This window comes from Nothoprocta perdicaria, unplaced genomic scaffold, assembly GCF_003342845.1.
Source record: "Nothoprocta perdicaria isolate Ctin4 unplaced genomic scaffold, notPer1 scaffold_398, whole genome shotgun sequence".
Classification (NCBI taxonomy): domain Eukaryota; kingdom Metazoa; phylum Chordata; class Aves; order Tinamiformes; family Tinamidae; genus Nothoprocta; species Nothoprocta perdicaria.
In genome coordinates this window covers 202044-222264 of record NW_020455641.1, presented here as the reverse complement: position 1 = coordinate 222264, position 20221 = coordinate 202044, and the positions used below count along the sequence as shown (strand labels likewise).

Here is a 20221-nt window from a genome sequence, read left to right as displayed (position 1 = left end):
TGCGGCGCGCGCACGTGACCGCCCGCTGCCCCACTGACACACTTCGGCGCGCGGGCACGTGCCGCCCGCACTGCGGGACCGGCGCCCTTCGGCGCCGCTCGGGAATTTCCGGAGCCGCTCGGCAGCGCTCGGCCCCGGCCGGGCGCTCTCGGCAGCGCTCGGCCCCGCTCGCTGCTGCTCCCGCCTTCGGCTCCGGGCCGCTCGGGACCGCTCGGCTCCGCTCGGCGGCAAAGCTCGGTTTGGTCCGGCTCTGCAGGGCTGCACTGCACGGGTGCAATGCCAGGCGCTGCATGGCACTGCACCGCTGCAGTGCCCAGCACCGCTGCAGTGCCCAGCACTGCAACACGCCGCCCTGCACTGCTGCAAGGCACTGCGTTGCACTGCAGCTCTGCAATGCTCAGCATCACCTGTCTTGCTGCTGCAGCAATGCACGGCTGCAACGCTCAGCTGTTCAGCCTGACACACTGTCAGGGAAGCGATTCCCCACTGCAGCGCAGCACGGGTGCCCCGGCACAGCCCACGTGGCCAGTCTTGCCCGTGGCCCTGTGCAACCCCCCTCCCTGCAGCAGCCTGCATGGCTCGTGCTGCGCTAAGCCCGTGCGCTTTGCACAGGGATTAGCGCTTGGGAGGCATGTGCAGGAGGGGTTCAGCATGGCCCCCCCCGCGGCTGCACGTGGCCCCATCTGGCACAATTAGCCCCCATTCTGTGTGTAGCTGCGCGATGCCACGTGCGGGGAACCCACGTGGCCCTGGGGAAGGTGACCCTGGACCCCCAGTTGCCCCTGGGCGCGGGGAGATCCGGGACCTCCCTGTCAGCACCAGCCCTTTGGAAACGTCCCAGGTCTCATGCAAAAGCTGCGCCCATCCTTGTGCAAATGCATCAACCTGTGCAAATGTCCCAGCCCTGTGAAAAAGACCCTCGTCGTTGTGCAAAAGCCTCCCTATCCTTGTGCAAATGCCCCAGGCCCGTGCAAATACCCACATCCTCGAGCAAATTACCCTCTCTTTGCATAAGTGCCTCTGGCCTTGTGCAGGAGCCCCAGCCCCATGCCAAAGCCTCCCTCCATCCTCGTTCAAATGCATTAAACCTTATGCAGCTGCCCCCGTGCAGCTGCCCTGGTGCTCGTGCAAGTGCCCTGCTCCTTGTGCAATCACCCATTGCCTGCGCACCCCACTTCATCCCCCGATACCCTCAACCTGGGCTCCCCTGGCTCTGCCTCCCCATGCCCGAGTGCCCCCCGCACCCCCCTACTCACCACTGCCTCACGGCGCCTTGTGGTGGGGGGGCAGCTCCGGACCCCCCCTGAGCCCCGTCGCTTGGAGCTCCGCTCCTCAGTGGGGCAGCGCGGTGGGGGGCAGGAGCGGGGGCCCTGGGGGGGGCAGTGCAGGGGGCAGCAGGAGGGCGGGGGGAGGCAGAGGGGGCAGCAGGGCGGGGGGCAGCAGCAGGGGATAGGGTCCCAATGGGCGTGACAGGGTTGAGGGGGACACCAGGAGGAGGCCCGGGGGGGGTGACAAGAGGAGGGACAGCAGGGAGGGTAGAAGGGTGGGGGGCAGCAGGAATGGGGACAGAATGGGGGACAGCAGGACTGGGGACAGGGTGGTGGGCAATAGCAGGGGGGGTGGCAGCAAGAGGGTGCACAGCAGGGCGGGGGACAGGGCAGGGGACAGCAGGGAGGGTGGCAGCAGGGAGGGGGACAGGATGGGGGACAGCAGGGAAGGGGATAGCAGGGCGGGTGGCAGCAGGGAGCAGCAGAGCAGGCCATAGGGCCGGGGGGGCCGCGGGGCCGCGGGCCGGGCCAGGCCAGGCCCATAGCAGAGCTGCCCCCACGCCCCCCCCACTGTGTCCCGCCCCCCCGCCAGCGCCGCCTTGGGGTATTTATAGTCCCTAAAGCTGCTGCGCTGCCCCCGGGACACGTGGCACCGTGTGGGGACTTGGGGACAGCCAGTGGCTGCGTCACACGACGTGCAGTGTCCCCCCCACATGGGTCCCTACACCCTCCACGTCACCCTCTGCACCACGCTGTGTGTCCCATGGGGTAGGTGCCACCTCCACCCCTCCTGCACCCTGCCCCTTGCCTGCACTGAGGCCAGACGCGCTCGTGACACCCCACAGTGCCCAGGCTGGCGGCAGCGGGGGATGGCGGTCGCAGGCTGGTGCTGGGGGACAGGAACACTGCGGCCAGTGGGGGGACACGGGGACACACGAGGACACGGAGACATGAGGAAACAGTGGTCTGGGAGGGGGGGAATATGGGGAGATGCAGGGACATGGAGGTGCCTGGGCCACATGGGGTGATAGGGGGACACGGGGAGGATGTTGGGGGACATGGGGACACTGCAGGTGGGAGACATGCAGTAGGGTGCAGAGACTTTGTGGGGTCAGAGGGGAACATGGGGCTATGGGGGGACACAGCTGGGGACACAGGAGATATGGGGACACGAGGGGACAAAGGTGGTGGCGCAAGGGGAGATGTAGAGTGGGGGAGGAACAAGCATGGAGAGAGGAAAGATGGGGCGGAAAGGGAGAGGGGGAACAGGAAAAGGAGAAGAAGGGAGTGGGGAAAGGGGGCAAGGCAAAGGCAGGAGAGGAACAATCACGGAGAGGGAAAGGTGGAGAAGGGAGAGGTGGAATGGGCAAGGAAAAAGAAGGGAGGTGGGAAAGGGAGTGAGGGAGAGGGTGAGCAGGGGAGGAGGAAGCACAGATGGGAAAAAGAGGGAAAGGGAGAAGTGGAGGAAGGGAGGAAGGAGCACCCCGGAGTGGGAAAAGGGGGCAAGGCAGAGGGGATTGTGCAGTGCACCCTGTGCCGGCTGGAGCCAGGGTCAGCGGGACACGCGCGGCCGCGGCGCCCGGTCCGAGTGCGTGGGCGAGCCCCGGGACCCTGCAGAGCCCGGGCGGCAGCGAGTGTGGGTGGCAGGGACCGCTGCGTGCGGGCGGCCTCCCCGCCACGGCGCTTCGGGAGATGTCTGCTGTGACACAGGAGCCCCATTGGGCTGCGGCTGTAGATGCACCTACAAGCCCATGCGGGTGCCCAAGAGCACGTAGATGCCAGCAAGGGACCTGCAGGAGCCCACAGGTGCCTGGCGAGGCTTCTACTAGTCCATATGGGCCCACGAAGCCTGTAGAGACCTTCCCAAGCCTGTATGACCACCTAAGCTTGTACCCACAGGTGACTGCACAGCTGGAGTGCTCCCACACCCGGAGTGCTGCCCCCGCGTGCCCGCGCTCCGGCATCGCTCCGGCTCCGCGCTCCGCCTCCTGCGCAGTGCAGAGCGTTGCGAACAGCAGCAGGCAGCAGTGAGCAGCACCACCTGCACGGGGCATGAGTGGCACCACCTGCACGGGGCATGAGTGGCACCACTTGTACGGGGCACGAGCGGCATCACCTGCACGGGGCATGAGCAGCATCACCTGCACGGGGCATGAGTGGCACCACTTGCACGGGGCATGAGCAGCACCACCTGCACGGAGCATGAGTGGCACCACCTGCACGGGGCATGAGTGGCATCACCTGCACGGGGCATGAGCAGCACCACCTGCACGGGGCATGAGTGGCACCACCTGCATGGGGCATGAGTGGCACCACTTGTACGGGGCATGAGCGGCATCACCTGCACGGGGCATGAGTGGCACCACNGGGGCATGAGCGGCATCACCTGCACGGGGCATGAGTGGCACCACTTGTACGGGGCATGAGCGGCACCACTTGTACGGGGCATGAGCGGCATCACCTGCACGGAGCATGAGTGGCACCACCTGCATGGGGCATGGGCGGCATCACCTGCACGGGGCATGAGCAGCATCACCTGCACGGGGCATGAGTGGCACCACCTGCATGGGGCATGAGCAGCATCACCTGCACGGGGCATGAGCGGCATCACCTGCACGGGGCATGAGTGGCACCACCTGCACAGGGTACGAGCTGCACCACCTGCATGGGGCATGAGCGGCATCACCTGCATGGGGCACGAGAATCCTGGCTGCTTGCGTGAAACGGAACGAGGCGGTGCAGGAGGCACCACGGCTGCAAGGGGTGCGTGCGAGCCGGGCAGCTGCAGCTCTGAAACGTCCTCAGGAGGCGGCCGCAGCTTGCCCGGCCACACGGGCTGCACACGCGCAGGGCTGCTGGCTGCTCCTGCTCTTTGGACGCCCCCGCCAAAGACACTTCGTGGAGGCTCTCACGTGGTTGTTCCGCTGCACCAGCCGGAGCTGGGCCCGCGGACAGTGCCTCGTGGCCGGCAGCGATGCACGTGGCAGGGGCGGTCCAAGCCCCGCGGGCCTAGAGCACCCCGGGAGCTCCCCCTGCCCCTGCTGCGCAGTGCCAGCGCCTGCCAGCGCCACGGAGCCCCCAGGAAGGACGAGGGAAGCGCTGCTGATGTCCCCGAGAAGAGCTCTGCGTTCCCCAAAGAGCCTGGGAAGACGGAGGGACAGCAGGCCCTGGTGAGCTGAGATTTTGAGAGCAGACCCCGGAGATGGAGGAATCCCGCATGCCTTGGAAAGGCTCTGCAGAGCCCACAGCTCCCTGGAGACTCCACCAGCCCTTGGAAGCCTGGAGCCCTGGGAATAAAACCAGGGTCCAGGAAAGAGTCCTGAAGCAACCCCAGAGGCACCAGGAGGGTCTAAGCAAACAGATAAAATGCACGGCACAGCCCCAGAGAAGCTGCACCTGCCTTTTGAAGCTTTGGGAGAAGCTTCAAGGAGAACAGATACTTTGCAGAAGCAGCAGAAGTGCCCTCAGGAGGTTCACTGGAGAACGTACAGCACCATTCAGGCATCCAAACGACACCCGGGCACCCTAGGAAGAGGTCCAGAGTAGCCTCAAAGACACCTAGATAATCTCTGAGAGCCCTAGAAAGGGTCCCCAGGCAGGCAGAGGAGGGCGAGGTGTCTCCAGCGCCTGGCACAGGGGCAGCTTGGAGCCTGGCTGCAGGGATAAAGATGCACACAGCTCATGCTCCCCTGAGAAAGGGTTTAATGGGAAGGGAGGGCGACTGTGGCTGCTGTCAAACAAAACAGAGGCTGAGGTGACACCTGCAAGGAAGACATACACATATGCACAGTATATACAGAACGGTGCAGGCGGCACCAGGCACCCCAAGGCCTCCTGCTGGCATCCCCATGCTAGAGGACGGTCCCCCCGCTCTCCCATCCTTGGGCAAATGGGAGCAGGAGAGTCTTGTCAGGAAAAGAGCAACTGGAGTCCTCACAAGGACGAGGATTTGAGGGGGAGCAGCAGGGACACAGGGAGGACACCTGCCTGCATGGGTAAAACTCTTTGGTTTTGACATTAAGGCTTTGCATGGGACTGCTTGGTCCAGAGGCCTGGGGAAGGCAAGGAAAAGGGGCACTGAAGCGGAGGCGCCAGGTCTGGCACGTTACCCCTTGCAGAGGTGCTCAGGAATCCCCCTTGCAGCTGCATCTTGGGCTCTGCAGGATCCTTCCCATGGAAAAGCCTGACAGTGACAAACTGCTGCAGGGGCACTCTGCTCCACAGGGCATAAACGGTGGAGAGCTCTGGGGGCCTCCTGCCTCTGCCCCAGAAAGGCTGGGGGACCCTCAGGCTGCAGCAGACGTACCCACCTGCTCGCTGGTGCACCCAGCTAGGACAGGGAGTTGAGGAAATGGCTCTCCCCTGCCAGGGTGCTCAGCATGGAGCTCATGTCACCCACGGCCATGTTGGCACTGCTGGATGCGGGAAGCAGGAGGCCACCAGCAGGGCTTGGCGGTCCCGGCAGCAGCGCAGGCGCCTCCGAATCCTCCACGATGGCCGCAAAATCAAGGTGCGTGTTCTCCAGGTCCAGCGAGTCCAAGCTGTTGGCCACCTGCTCCCCCGAATCCAGGTAGGGATAGGAGCTGCCCTTCAGGCCTTCCAAGCTCGCCCCGTAATGAGCAGGACCCCCACAGCTCGCTGCCACGTGGCTCAGCACCTTATGCCCATCTTTATGCGCTTCCGTGTGTGTACCCTGGCCTGGGTAATACATGAGAGGGTTGGTGGGTCCCTGGGGCGTGGGGTGAACAGGAGGCAAGTGAAGCAGGCACCGCGAGCTGGCGCCTGGAGCTTCCACCCCCTCATAGGAGTGGCTCGGCTCTGCAAGGTTGCCCGCATAGCCCAGGCTGTTTGGATGCCCAAGCGGCTTGGGGCCATCGGGAGGATGCGGCACCATCTCTGGGCTAAAGCAAGGGGGGCTGAGGAGGTGTTGGTTTTCTGCCAGACCCTGCAGGTGATCTGGCTTCTCTTGATAACCCGCGTACTTGGGGCTGAGGTACAGCGGCGCCTGCATGGCTTGGCACTGCCCACGTTCGCTGCCCAGTGCCATGCCCACCTCCCCTCCCTTGCAGGCGAGCTCGTCTCCCCACATCAGAGCCTGCTGGGCCTGCACGTAGCTACGGACCATCACTTCTTTGGCCTGCAGAGTGGGCGTCTGGGCTCGTCGCCCGCCCGGGCTCAACATGCCCGTGTAGCTGACGCCTGCCCGCTCCTCGGGCTGGAAACCAGCAGGCCTCGCGTTCATGCCTTGGCCAAAGGATGCGGGAGGCTGCATGGGTCGGGGAGGGGTGGCATTCTGGCAGGATGTGAGCACCGGGGCAGGCGCTGGGTAATGCTGCTCAGATTTGATCTGCAGTCGGTTTAGCTGGTGCCCACCAGAAAATCCACTGTCCTGGCACGTGTTCATAAGTTTGGGTTGCTGTCCACAAGCACCAGGTAGTGGGTACTGAGGACTGTGATGGTGACAGTGGCCCCCAGACATGGGAGTGGTGGGCACAGTGACACTTGGCTGCCCTGAATTCAAATCCAGGTTGCCCTGGGAAGGTTCATCCCAAAGAGCTGGCACGGTCTCGGTGCCAGCGCACATACTCATGAAATGCGAATTCACCTGGCACTGAGGCAGGGAGAACTCAGACTGAAGCAAGGCCTCTTCCATATCCCCAGGCTCACCGGGGTGCAGCTGCATGCCCGCCGTGGTCCGGGGAGCACCATGGTACGGGCCTTCCCCCCGGAGCTCCATGCCCGTGCCCTGGCACTGGAAGCGGTCGGCAGGGTAGTTCAAGTACTGCCCCATCTCCAGCAAGGCAGGCTCTGTGCCCGGGCCAGGGCTCTCCATGTTGATGCTTTCCAAGAAAACATTTTCACTGATGCTGGGTGGGCGCGGGGAGAAGACGTGGCGCTGGAGGTTGGCATCGGAACCGCCCAGGGGCTGCAGGGCAACTCTGCCCACTCCTGGCGCATTCACATTGCCCACGCTCTTAAAACGGTTCACTTTGGGCACAGCGTGCGGGTTGGCCACTGTCCGGGCAGGGTCGCTGGCCCGTCGCACCCCATTCCCCGGCACCAGGTGAAGACGGACGCCGCCTGCATAGCCAGGGTACTCGTTGGAGCTGTGCCTTCGCACGGAGCCGTTTGCCAGGGCGGAGGGCACGGCTGCCCCCACGCAGTCCCCAGGCAAGCTGCCGCGGCCCCCCAGGCCCCCCCGCTCCACGCTGGGCAGCGGGGTGGGCGGGGGGCCACCTGTGGCCATGGCGTATTTGGCTTTGAGCCGGTAGCGCTGGGCAGGCGTGAGGCTGCCCACGCCGGGCAGTCCCCCGCAGTGGCTGGCATCGCTGGAGCGTCGCGAGGCGTCCGGAGAGATGGGATCAGAGCCGTCCGCCAGGCCGGCCCCGCTCGGCAGCGCCCCGGCCTCGACGCCCAGGCATGGCCCAGGCAGGTACGGGGACACCAGGGAAGAGCGGCGGCTAACCGTGTAGGCTGAGCTTACGGTGCTGGTGGCACTGCTCCGGCGCTCGCCCGGCGGCATGCCCAGCTCCGCGATGCGGCGGTGCGAGGCGACCGGCGCGGGCACAGAGAGCCCAGGCATCTCTCCGGGCAGGCCTGGAGAAAGGAAAGGGGAGTTGCATCAGAGCACAGCACGGCACCCACGCTTGGAGGAGGAACATCCCATGCATGGCGCCTGCCAGGACAAGAAAGGGGGTCAAGCGACAGCAATGAGGAGGGGTAGAAGGTGGGGTGGAGCCCATGTGTGAGGCTCCTAGGCTCGCAAAAGCAAAGCGGAAAACACTTTGACTCGAAACACCACTTTGCTCAAGCCCGTGCCCACAAGGCTGCACCCAGGTGAGTGGGTGCCATGGTCTCACCGGCTCCAGGAATGGTGGGCAACTTCAGGCTCTCCTTGGCAGCTGATGGCTTTCTCATCTGCTTCAATTTGTCAATGCGAAGATTTTCCAGTTTGTGGAGGGCCATGAGTCCTGAGGTGCCCATGGCTTCCCCAGGCACCACCTCCTCCAGCGTGGACAGGTCCTCATAGCTGCCACCTGCGTTGCCGGTCATCTCCACACCACTGTCATTGTTGGTGGTGCTGCCGAGAGGAGAGTGGTCGCTGCTGCAGGATGACTGCCCACCTGGGCTGGGCTGCGGCTTCTGGGGAAACCCAGGCAATTAGCAAAGGAAAACAACCGAGATAGGACATCCACTGCACACGTGGGGCAAACTGTGACGCCTGTCACACGTCACCCCTCCGTGCAAACTGACCCTTCTTCCAGACCTGGCTGGATGTCCCTGCAGCTTCAACCCGTGTCAGCTCCTTACCAAGGCCAAGTCCGGCACCAAGAGTTTGCTGTCATCCTTCCGGGCATCGCTAGGGCCGTTGGGGTCCTTTTCCTGCTTCAGATCAGGAGCGATGCTGGGAGCAGGCAGTGAGCGGCCTGGCACCACGTCGCCTCGGTGCTTCTTGGTGACGTGGGCGTCTGGACCGTGCACAGTTTTCACGTGTTTGCGCAGGGAGCTGGGATCTGTGTAGCGCTTAGTGCAGCCTGGGATCTTGCACACATAAGGCTTCTGCCACAGGAAAATGCAGAAATGGAGGAATGGAGGGAGGGCATTATTTCAAAACAGGAAACACCTCCCAATGCAGCATGGAATAGAGCTCCCTCCTCCCCATCTCCAGCAAACCTGGGAACTGGAGGTGGGAAGGGATCAAGGAGACCGTATCCCCTTGGAGGGGCACATCAAGTGCTTCCTTTCAAGGCCCTGAAGGGGGGTACTGAGAAGCCTGGGCAGTAACGCAAGTGCTGTGGCTGCACAGGAACAGGGCAGGGAGCAAGGGGGCCTCGGGGAGCATGTAGGTGCCCAAGGAGGGGAACAGGGGACTACACTTTACGGAGCAGGCAGGAGAGAGTTGGCACACACAGAGAAAGACCTGGGCATGCAGAGAGGTGTAGGAGGAGTCAAGGGTCATGGGGATGCAAAGGAGTCTCGGCTGAACCCTACCTCATTGGAGTGGGTGCGGTTTTGGTGCTTGGCTCGGTCAGAAGCGTTGGAGAAGGCCTTGTTACAACCCTCGTGTTCACACACGTAGGGTTTCTCACCCGTGTGGGAGCGCAGATGTGTCTTGAGGTTCTCCAGGCGCGAGTAGGCTTTGTTACAGCCCTCAAACTGTGCAGGCAGGCAGGGTGAAACATGCCACATACCTTCAACAGACCTGTACCACATCACCCCACACCATATACCCATGACACATCTGCCGTGGACACCTCCCGCACCGCCCACACACCTGCCCACCTGCAGGTGCGCGTTCCCACCCCGCCACACAGCCCTTGACCCCTCTGGCATAGATCATGGCACCTCATAAGCACAGCGTGCCCAGTCTGCTGCATGTACCCGTTCACCTCAGATGCACCCGTGCCCTGGCCTGACACACACGCACCCCACCCTGCCATAAATTACCACACTCCTGACCACCCCATCTGTCCTACCTCCCACCCCATCTTCCCCACCCTTCAGTGCCGGCTTGGGCCAGCCCTACCCTGCCCCAAGCTTTGCCTGGTGCAAGTCCCCACCACGCAGTGGGTGCTTTGCAGACGTCTAGGCCAGCTCACCGTGCACTTGTGAGGTTTCTCGCCCGTGTGCCGCCGCATGTGCACCACCAACATGTACTGAGCCTTGAAGGGCCTCTGCTCCCGGGAACAGGCTGCCCAGTGGCACACGAACTCCTTCTTCTCCCCATGGATATGCTCATTGTTGATATGCTGGAGAGAGAGAGCACCAAGGGATCCATGTATACAGGCATCTTAGAGGATATCATAGCGGGAAGGTGGATGCAGAAGGAATGGGACAGCTTGTGGAAACACAGGGGATTAAGGAGATATGGAGCGGTCAGCTGGAGTCTGGAGGAGGCAGAGGATACAGGAGACACGTTTGAGTTATCTCAGGAGGACAAAGAGAAGAAAAAGGGATCAAGGTGATCTATGAAGATGACCAAAGGCGTAGAAGGGAGTTATAGTGGCATGGAGAAGACACGGAGAGCAAAGTCTGGAAAGGCACCAGAATTTCAAGAGAACTGCCCCAACAGGGAGAAAAAGGCCGTATTTGGGGGTGTTCCTAGAAACATGGCACGGGGGAATCACCAAGGACTTACCTACAAGAAGTGGAGGATGCATGTCCCTCCCTCCCTAGGAACAACTTCCAACATCGCTCACCTGTGTGGCGAGTTCTTAGTGGGGTTCAGCCCAGCATAGGTCAGTCTCAGGGTAGGGTCAAAAGCTGACACCGAGGGATGTCAGCCAGCAGACCAGGGACAAGTTCTAGGGCTGGGGGGCCCAGGCAGGACCCAACTCACATGCACCAGCTGCTCCTGAGTGTCAAATTCTTTGGCACAACCATCCCAGTAGCAATTGGTTTCGTAGACAGTCTCAGCCTCAGTTTTCCCATCCTCCTTCTCCAGATCCTCCCGAACATCGAGCATCCCCAACAAGGGGTCCTGAGTGGGCAGAGTTAGATTATCACCCTCAGGCATGACCCTTTGGCTCCCTGTCACTGGAAGTGACACTGAGGAGGAGTGTGGAGCCTTGAAGGAAGGGGATGGTCTCAAGGCCCGTGGGGTGCTGTACCTGGGTGCCTGTGGAGGCTGGACTGGACACATCACCCTCGGATCTCTCCTCGGGGTATTTGGCTGTCAAAGGGCTGCTCAAACTCCGCTCCAACTTCAGCTGCTACCATGACAGGGGAGAGAGGGGGAGTGAAAAGCAGACAGCAGTGGGCTGCCCACCAGCCACCCTCCAGGGTGGGTGCATGGCAGACACCCTGTTGCAGGCATGCTTGCAGGTTCAATGGGAACACTCCCCACCCGCGGCGCGTTCTTCAAATCAGAAGAGCTAATTGACATCACTGCTCAGCTTGTGGGCCCTTGTGAAGCCCATAGGTCCCCCCCACCAGTCCTGCCTTACTCAAGGGTCCCTGTCTTGCCTCAGGTCGGAAATATCCCCTGGGGCCCCCTTACCTGGCAGTGCTTCAGGCTGCTGCGAGCTGAAGCAGGAGGCAGCAGCCCTGGGCGGCTGGGCAGATGTTCATGGGAGCTACATGGGGGCAGCGGGGGAGTGTGGCCAAACAGGTGCCCTTGGCCCTTCTGCTGACCCGGAGGACTCTGATACCCCAATGACGGACTGCAAAGAGCAAGAGGGATGAACAGATGGCATGAGCACAGGACAGAAATTCCAGCCTCTCTGAGCCAGGCAGAGAGCCCAGGTGCCTGAGCTCCCAGCCACTGCTGCCCTAAGCCACGGCCCCCGCTGCCCTCCTTAGGTAAGCAGCCCTCTGGGCCAACTGCTTCCCCCTTCCCTAGTCCCTCCAGACACTCCATTTTGGGCCCTGGCATGCAGGATCCTACACGGAGGGACTGTGCCCGTGCCAGCAGGGCTGATGTCTGGTGCCCACCTGATGGTGCTGATGGAGAGATGGCCGTAGGAGCCGCTGGCGGAAGCGCAGCGGGAGTTGATGAAAGCAACGAGGGAGTTGGGCGAGGTGCGGATCACCGTTTGCAGGTCAATGCTAGAATCTGACAGGGGTGAGATGGACAGTGCCCGCTTCTTGCCCAGCTTGCCTGCACCACGGGGTGTTGAGAACCGCGAGCCTGGGATGGTGGCAGAGATTGGGGGGCACTCCTCTTAGCTTGGGTCCCAGGAGGCTGAAGATACCCCCCGAGGACACAAACATGGTGCTACAGAGCCTGGAGGAGTACCCCAAAGGCGCCAAGCGCTGGCTCCGGGCTATGGCAAGGCTATGAGCATCCCCCATCCCCTCCCATAGCTACCTATGTCCTTGGAGGAGGCGGAACCCCTTGATACACACCTACACCCTCTGCCACAGCCAATGCCATCCTAAGAAAGGGCCTAACCCCCTTGGCCAATAATTGCCCTCAGCCACATCCAACACAAATCCCCAAGCAAACAAACACGCAAGCAATCACCTCAACCTCTTGCCTCTTGGCACATACCCATCTCCTGCTCGCAGGCCTCGTTGTACTCAAGGGACCTGAAAGCTCTGCACTCTCCTGCCTTTTCACAACCATCACTGTCCCCAGCAGGGCCTCAGCCCGTCACCAACACACCTGTGCTCCTCACACAACCAACATCATCCCCTGGGGGTGGCCTCAACGCCTCGCAACCCTTCCCCAGAGATGGGGGACTTACCATCACCAGGGCCTAGGTGCTCAGTGCCTGGCACCAGCCCATACCCATGGTGACTGCCCATAATGTTTGATTGATGGCGCAAGGAGAAGTCAAGTCCTGGTAGAAGGGAAGAGAAAAGTGAGAGAACTCGTTAAGGTGCAGGTGCATGAAGGGGATAAGGTAGCCCCAGGCCCTCACACACGAGCATCTTTGGACACAAGAAACAGAAATCAGGTGCCTCCGTGCCTGTGCCAGGCATTGCTCAGAGCCCAGTGAGGCCAGACCAGGCGCTGGTCAGCAGGAAGGCTCTGCGACCAACCTTGTGGTCCTGGGGTGCCAGATGCTGGTCCATGGAGGGGACGTAGGTAGCAGTGCTCAACATAGCTGCTGACTGGGGGATTCATGGGGTTGAACATGACACAGCAGGGCCTGGCCAGGCTCAGCGGCACATCTGGTCCTTGGAGACAGGTAGACCCAGGTCTCAAAGCAGGAGCCAGTCTGAGGAAGAGAAAAGCGGGCACATGTCACCTTCCAGAGAGCTTCTCGTGCTCCCCTCCAGGGTCCAGCCGCTACCTGCTCCATCTCCCCCACCCTGTGTGCCGCAGCCGGGCAGAGACCTGGCAAACTCACCGCTCTGGTGGGTTCCCACCCAGGGGCTGCGCCCGCAGCCGCGGGGGGCACCGCGGGCCTGTGGCCAGTAGGGGCCGCCGCAGCCCCGGTCACCAGCCCGGGGGGGCGGGCGACAAGGGGCGGCCTGTCCCCCACACTGGGAGCTGTGGTCATTAAGGAGGAGGGTCCCGGGCAGAGGAACCGGGCGCCGCTCCGCAGACGACGTGTCCGTTCCTGCTCCGCCGGTGCCCGGCAGCCCCCTGCGCCCTGGACGCCGCAGCACAGGAGCTGGCGCCGGAGCAGCGGTGCCCGGCAGCAAGGGGCACCCGGCAGCAAGGCCACCTCCAGCGGGGGGCACAGGGCTGGCTCCAGCTCCCGGGCACACGGACGGAGGAACTCTCGGCCGCGGGCTCGGAGCTGGCACCCTGCTCCGCCCTGCCCGTGGGCCCCTGCCAGGCCCGCAGGTCCCGCCCAGCCCTGCCTTGCCGGCGGGATCCCGCCTTGCCCGCGGGTCAAAACCCTGCCCTGTCCCACCCGCACATCCCACCCCTGCGCACAGGGCTGCGCCCAGCCCACGGCCGCCTGCCTGCCTGGAGCCCCGGCCCGGCGGCCGCTCTCACTGCCACCCGCCTCCACCTGGCGCTGCCCATGCTCAGGTTTGCCAGGCGGCTCGAGCGCCAGGTCCCAGCTCCGCTCCCAGCCCCGCTGTCCCGAACGCGTCCCATCCCGAGCCCCTGCAAGAGGGAGGGCGGCTCTGTGAGGAGCAAGAAGCAAGGGATGAGGCAGGGCACCATGTGCGCGGTGCCCAGCCCAGGCCTCCCACGTCCTCCGCCTCCCCCTTGGAGAAACAGAGTGAACCACCCCAAATAAACGGCCAGGGCATTGGAGGTGGGAGCCCCTCGCCCCGCTGGGAAAGCGCCTGGTTGCATTTGGAGCAGGGAGGAGAGGGGGGCAGTGATTCTTCCGCATGAGTTGCCCCTTTGAAAGCCTGTCTAGGGGCTTTGTGAGAGTGTCAGCCGGGAAGAATGAGCCTGGGGGGGTGGACGGGACACGGCAGGGCAGGCAAAGGGGGATGGAGCACCCAGGGAAGGTGCAAGGGCTGCAGCCTGGGAAGAGAAGGACATGAGGAGGAAGAGCAAGAAATGGAAGCAAGGCTGACTCTGGTCCCCATAGCAAAGACGGGGAGATGAGGGGAGCAGCTCCAGGGAAAGCCCACCTGGCTCCCCCTGCACCAGCCACAGCATCTGACAAGGAAGGAAGTGCACAGATTCCTCCCGAAAGTCTGTCTAGTTGTGGAGTCAATCCCAGACCTTGGCCTTTTTGCACACACCTGTTTGCTTGTGCACACACCAAGATGCAGGAACATTTGCACGTGTCTGTGGAGGCATGCGGGCAGATGCACACACACGTGCATACACATATGTACATATATGCATGTACGCATGTGAGCAAAGACCGTGCCACCCACACACAAGCTGGCACACACACATGTGCAGATACAAATGTATACACATGCACATACTTAACACTCACACAGATTCATACACAAGCACACTCCCACGCGTATACACATACCTGTGCAGATACATGTATACACTAACCTGTAAGACTTTGCACATCCTCGGGACCTTAGTCCCTGCACTGCTGCCTGCACAGCCCCCAAAGTTAGAGGGTACAACCGCTGTGGGTCCCACCTGGCACCTCTGGGCTTCCTGCTGCTGACAGCAGGGAAGAGGCACATGCAGAGGGGAGCCCTTAGCCTCACTTGCACAGCTGGGGACACTTAAGGGCCTCACTTACCCTGTTCCCGCTGCCCTGAGTCCCAGAGAAGGCAGGGACATCGTGGGGCATCTAGCCTTCCAGAAAGAGGGTTAATGTGTTTATAGCCTTTCTGCTGCCCCTCAACTGTGGCCATCCTCAATCACGTTCGGCCTGCCACGCTCACCACCACGTGTGCAAACATGCAGAGCACGTGCAGAAAGGGCATCACAAGAACTGCACACACGGGCACGCAGCACGCTCCTGAGCGCATGCACGGGTACATGAAGCACACAGGGGCGCATGGCAGGCCAACACGCGCGGTGAGAGCGTGGGCTCATCGCTCCCACCCTATGACTGCCAAGCTTGGTGCATCATCGCACCACCTGCAAGGGGTGGCCCTTTGGGCCCTTCCAATACACACTGTGCAAGCCCAAGGGCAGTTTGGTGGGGCCACGGCCATAGCCTGCCTCCCCGCTCAGGGTCCCACCAGGCCAAGTCACCCACTCTTTCCTGGACATGGGAAGTGAGGGGAGTTTGGCCGCCAAGCTCAGCTTGGCACACGCTGGGTTCTCACCAGCTGGGCAGCTCAGAAGCACACGATGGCCACGGTGCCTCTGCCCCGTCCTCGTGTTGCCCCGCGGAATGCGGGGGCAAAAGGAAAAACACGCCGGGCCCCGGCTCCCGGCTGCCCTGGTGGAGTCTGCGAGGGCTCCCCAGATCCAGGCAACCAGAGGGGACTGGGGACAGCGCGGAGCCAATGGGAACCAGCCCGCGGCTCCCCCCGCCAGCGCCTGCCTCCCCCGCCCGCCGCACACCGCCGCGGCCCACCCAAGTCGCAGCCTATGGGCATAAATTTGAGAGCCAGGCGCAGCCGGGATTGAGGAGAATCTTCCCTAGGTCTCCTCCTGCCAAGAAACTCAAACTGAAACACATTCCTCCTGCTCTCTGCCAAGAAAACAAGGAGCGCAGCCAGCAGCAGGAGCAGTTGAAGCAGGGCTGGCTCAGGACGCAGAAACGCCGCGCGGGAGGGGGTCGGGACTGGCCATCCCCCCAGCTCCTTGCCTTTTATTTCCTGCAAATGCGGCTGAAATCTGTCATCTGGCTCCAGTTTCCTGAGGACACTGGGGAACTGGCCGGGGGAGACGAATGAGACGGAAGAGGGGCAAAAGGGAGGTGAGCGCAGCAAGCTGACGGTGTCTGCCCGGCATGAGAAGTCGGGATACCTGCGGCAGCAGACAAAGGAGCCAGGAAAGCAGGGAGAGAGCTGGAGCAGCGCAAGGACCAGACAGGGACACGTGTGCCTTTAGGAGGGTCGGCTGCAAGAGGACGGTGCGGGGCTGTGCCCACCGCTACCCGCAGGCCACCAGCCGGGCCAAGCTCGGGGGCAGGCGGATGCGCCCGCGCTCCCCGGCTCCAGTGGCCCCGGGCGGCTCAAGCAGCGGGTGCAGCCAGTGCAGGGCAGGGGCACCGGCGACAGGGCCCTCTCTGCCCCCCAGCGCCTCCTGCGCAGGCTCGCGCCTGGCCCCAGCAGGGTTAACAGCGCCGGAGTCCCACTGCGGAGGAATGTGATGTCAGGGCTGGATTAGCCCGTGCGGCCGAGATCCCAGCCGATAGACCAGCAGCGCTGAGCTGTGTGTGGCACAATCCATCAAGCCGCCGAGCACAGCCCCCAGCGTGGGGGGCCTGGGGGAGGGCTCTCTTTGCATGCGTGAGGGCATCGGCAGTTCTGCACACTCGTGTGAACGCGCCAGTTTGCACATCCGTGTCTGCATGTGCCTGTGTGCCAGGACGCGTTTCTTGGAGGGGTGAAGCTGTAAGCCCCATCGCTCCCATCTGTGCCCCATCGCGGGAGTGAGGGAGGGCCAGAGCAGATGGAGGGCTGCGCTGCAGCAGGGGCCAGGCTGGGGAGATGCTTTAGGAGACTCCTGTTCCACCAGAATGAGAGGCTGGGCACCCTCCCCACGCCAAGGTGGGCTTTGGCCACAGCCATCCTGCTGTCCCCTCCCTGGCTGTGCTGTGACCCCAGGGTCAGCTACATGCCCAATTGGTTTAACCCTATGGGGCCTTAGGGAAAAACAACGATCTGGCTTAAGCCCCACGTTCCCGTGCTGGTGCAGCAGAGCCGCAACCAGAGCAGCTTCAGCAACGGGAAGTGCCGGTGCTGGAGGGCCAGGCTAAGCCGCAGCGCATGGAAGCGATGGGCAAGGCAGGGCTGGAGCTGCCGGGGAGCCCGTGCTCCCACACGCGAGCGCCAGCGCAGGATCGAGGGGCCGCGTGTCGTGCATCTCGAGGCAGGTGCTGCCTGACTGCTCCTCCCCGTGCAGCCCAGGCACCAGGGTCCTGTTGGGGACAGGAAAAGGCCCTTGACTGTGCCGCAAACGGATCAATTCTCTCCCACAAGTTGTCCCAGGCTTGAGTCAGGGCCTAACAGAGGGGGCTGCTGCCCCAGCTCCCTCTGCGTTCCCACCTCTGTCTGCACCACCACTCGCTTGCAGACTTCCCTCCCGGCTGCCTCGCTGGGCATCCGACAGCACTGCTGGGCCAGGCCCTGCCACATGTCTAGGCTCCCCGCTAGGGGAAACTAATCTGCCCAGGGACTGCTGCTGCCACAAAGCACATTGCTTCAGGTTCAGAGGGTCTGAAAAGGGACAATTCAGGGCCATGATCCCATGCTGGTGTGGGCTCTCAGCCATTCCAAGGTGGTCCCTTGCCTGGAAACACAAGACAGGCACAGGACCGGCTCTAGGGGAAGGATGTGTGTAGAGGTTGGGGGGCAGAGGTATCCATGCCAGGATAGATTTGGAGCATCCTCTGCTCCATTTTCCTTTCCTCCCTCCCTCCCCAGCCCCGGTTGCTTTCTTCATTAACTAAAGCATCCTCACCCCATGCCTAAACCCTTCTCTGCCCTGTGCACAGCTTCAGCAAGGCCCCGAGCTCCCAACCAGTGCCCGACCCTGCACAACCCTTGGTCAGCTGCAGTGCTCCACCTATGTGTCATGTGCCGGGAGGGGCAGGAAAGCCCAGCCCCTCACTCCCGCATCAGCACCGGGCACTGGCGTGTGCCTGAGCAAACGGCCTGGAACGCAGCCCTGGCCACCCTCTGGAGCATCCCCAGGCACAGGCAGCCCGTGCAGGAGGTCCCTGCGCTGGTTTCCCCCAATGCAGGGACCACTGGCCCTCAGGCGGAGGCTGAGCCCATCAGGAGGCTGCTGCAAGGCGAGCAGGAGCAGCGGCGCTTGCTAGGTGGTCCCAGGGCAGGCGGGCAATTGTCACGGGCTCGTATGTTGTTTGCTTTGGCTGCCAGCATGCACTACCCCTGCAAATTGCTCCCATAAAGCCACTTCCCTGGCCCTTGCCCACGCTGGAGTGGGGTCTGGGTGGAGACGAGGATTTGGGATGGGGGTAAAGGGGGTGCAGACGCAGCAGCAGCTGCTATAGGAATTTTTATACTTCCCTCTTCCTTTCCCAGTGCTGGAGGGAAACAGCAGAACTGAACATGTGGGACCCATAAACACCCAACTCTGAGTCATTGCTGCAGGAGCCCCTGCCGGGCACAGCTCCTTCCCCTGGCACCAGGTTGTCACCTCCCATGCCAGCACACACATGGGCTACAGGGAGGGCCACCCCCAAAAGTGGCAGGACACCCTGTGCTCCCCAGGCAGAGAGTGGACCTGCCGTGTCCTCTGCCCTGCCACTGTTGCTGAGGCAATTCACATGGAGCCTGTTCCCACGCCAGGAGCTGCTACCTGCAGGAGTACGCGCAGGACCTGACAGGGATGTCAGCAGTGCTTAAAACATGAAAAACACAATACTAGTCTCTTCGGTATTATTTGGTTAGTATCTGTGGAACTGTCGGACTTGTGACAATGCTTGGCAGTGGAAGAAGCACAGCACTATTAATGGGGCATTCAGGAAGCATAAGTTGCTCCTACTTTTGGACAAGAGAATCCCTCTGTCTGCTGAGAGGCTGGAGGGGTCCCCCCATCATGCAAGGCCCTGGCAGATCCCTTTCTTGCTAGAGCACTTTTGTCTCTCCCAGAGTATTCGCCACTTTTGGAGGCTGTTGGCACAGGACCCTGCATTCCTCCCGCTTGCCTGGAGACCTGTTCCATCCCCTGCTTGCAGCAGCCCCAGCCCTTAAAGCCATGGTCGCTTCCACCTCAGGGAGCGCTGGTGGCCAGCAGGGCTTGCTCCCTGGGGAGCTGGGGTGGGAGGCTGGATGTGGGGCTGCATCTGGGCCCCCCCTCCCCCAGGCTTGTACCCGGATGCGGCAGAGCTGAAACCCGACTCTGTGTTTTTGCTGCTTGTTCCCACTCAGTGGCTGCTATTTTATCAGCTGTTCCCCTTGTTATTCTGCAGCTTCTGAAGGGGTTTGATGTGCTGTAAGAATATGAGGGCACTTGTGCCATGAAGGCACCCTTGCCATGTTCCAGGGAGCATTTCTGTAAAAGAATCCCCTCAGCCATCACCAACTCCTCGCTCTGGCGACCCCAGCTATACCCCATGTCAGTGGGATTGCTAAACTCCAGGAGCAGGAGCAAAGAGAAACTGAGGCGCACGGGCAGAGGGACTCCAAAATGCCAACCAGACCTGGTGTGTGCTTGTAAGTGGACATGTGTGCAGCTACCTGTATGCTTGAGGATGCATGTGTGTGCAAGCACGCGTGCAGCGGCCCCGCACATCAGAATGGCAGGGAGAAGCCTGTTCCTTAGGGACTGGGGGCTGGCTCTGCTGGCACTGTGGTGGGAGTGCTGAGCGTGCTACGTCCCCAGCCCACCTAACATCCACTCTCCATACTTGGGGCCATGAGCTGCAGATGTCCCTCCAAGCTGGAGCTCAATAGCCGCGACTTCTCGGGCTGCCCCAACACGACAGCACACGTCACAAGGTGTCTACGCTGACTCACTGCCGCCGGCGGAAACTTCCCTGCTCCTTGGGAGATCCTCCCAGCTCAGCGAGCTCCAACCACGTCAGGAAAAAGCTTCACTCAAATCATTAGGATCCGACGACCTTCATCTCCCAGCCTGCTCCTGATTGTGTGCCCGTCTATGAGCCTGATGGTAAAGAGCCTGGCATGTGGAGGACAGATGAACCTCAAGCAACTAGTGATGCAGCGATGAGCAGGTGTCCAGAGGATCCAGTCTGCTCCCAAGCATAACCAGAGTTATACTGAGTGGGGTGCTTGGTGTGCTCCAGTTTCCCAAGAGGGGCTGGGATGCTGGGGATCTTGAGGCAGACATAGCAAGATTTTGTATGGATTTGCCCCAGGGCCCTGATTTCCAGCAGATCCCCTTTCCCCTCAAAGACTCTTGTTGGCTGCAGGTATCCTGATTGTTTGCTGGGGATAGGCTCAAGGGAAAGCATGAACCAAGCCGGCCAATGTTAAGCAAAGACAAATTCACAAAAAAAAAAAAA

General features: G+C 62.0%; 1 protein-coding gene across 1 annotated transcript in view; it reads right to left on the bottom strand.

Annotated features, from left to right (window-relative positions):
• Window positions 1-5554: 5554 nt before the first annotated feature.
• The window catches only part of GLI1 (GLI family zinc finger 1), a 16720-nt gene continuing 2053 nt past the window's right edge, over window positions 5555-20221 (bottom strand). The window contains exons 2-12 of the mRNA XM_026045070.1: window positions 12756-12934; window positions 12458-12553; window positions 11703-11898; window positions 11269-11431; window positions 10880-10981; window positions 10609-10749; window positions 9869-10018; window positions 9261-9425; window positions 8580-8828; window positions 8129-8411; window positions 5555-7865 (exon numbers count right to left, since the gene is read on the bottom strand). Of these exons, the coding sequence (XP_025900855.1) occupies window positions 5599-7865; window positions 8129-8411; window positions 8580-8828; window positions 9261-9425; window positions 9869-10018; window positions 10609-10749; window positions 10880-10981; window positions 11269-11431; window positions 11703-11898; window positions 12458-12553; window positions 12756-12852 (3909 nt within the window). The 5' untranslated portion in view covers window positions 12853-12934 and the 3' untranslated portion in view covers window positions 5555-5598. The remainder of the gene's footprint in view (window positions 7866-8128; window positions 8412-8579; window positions 8829-9260; window positions 9426-9868; window positions 10019-10608; window positions 10750-10879; window positions 10982-11268; window positions 11432-11702; window positions 11899-12457; window positions 12554-12755; window positions 12935-20221) is intronic.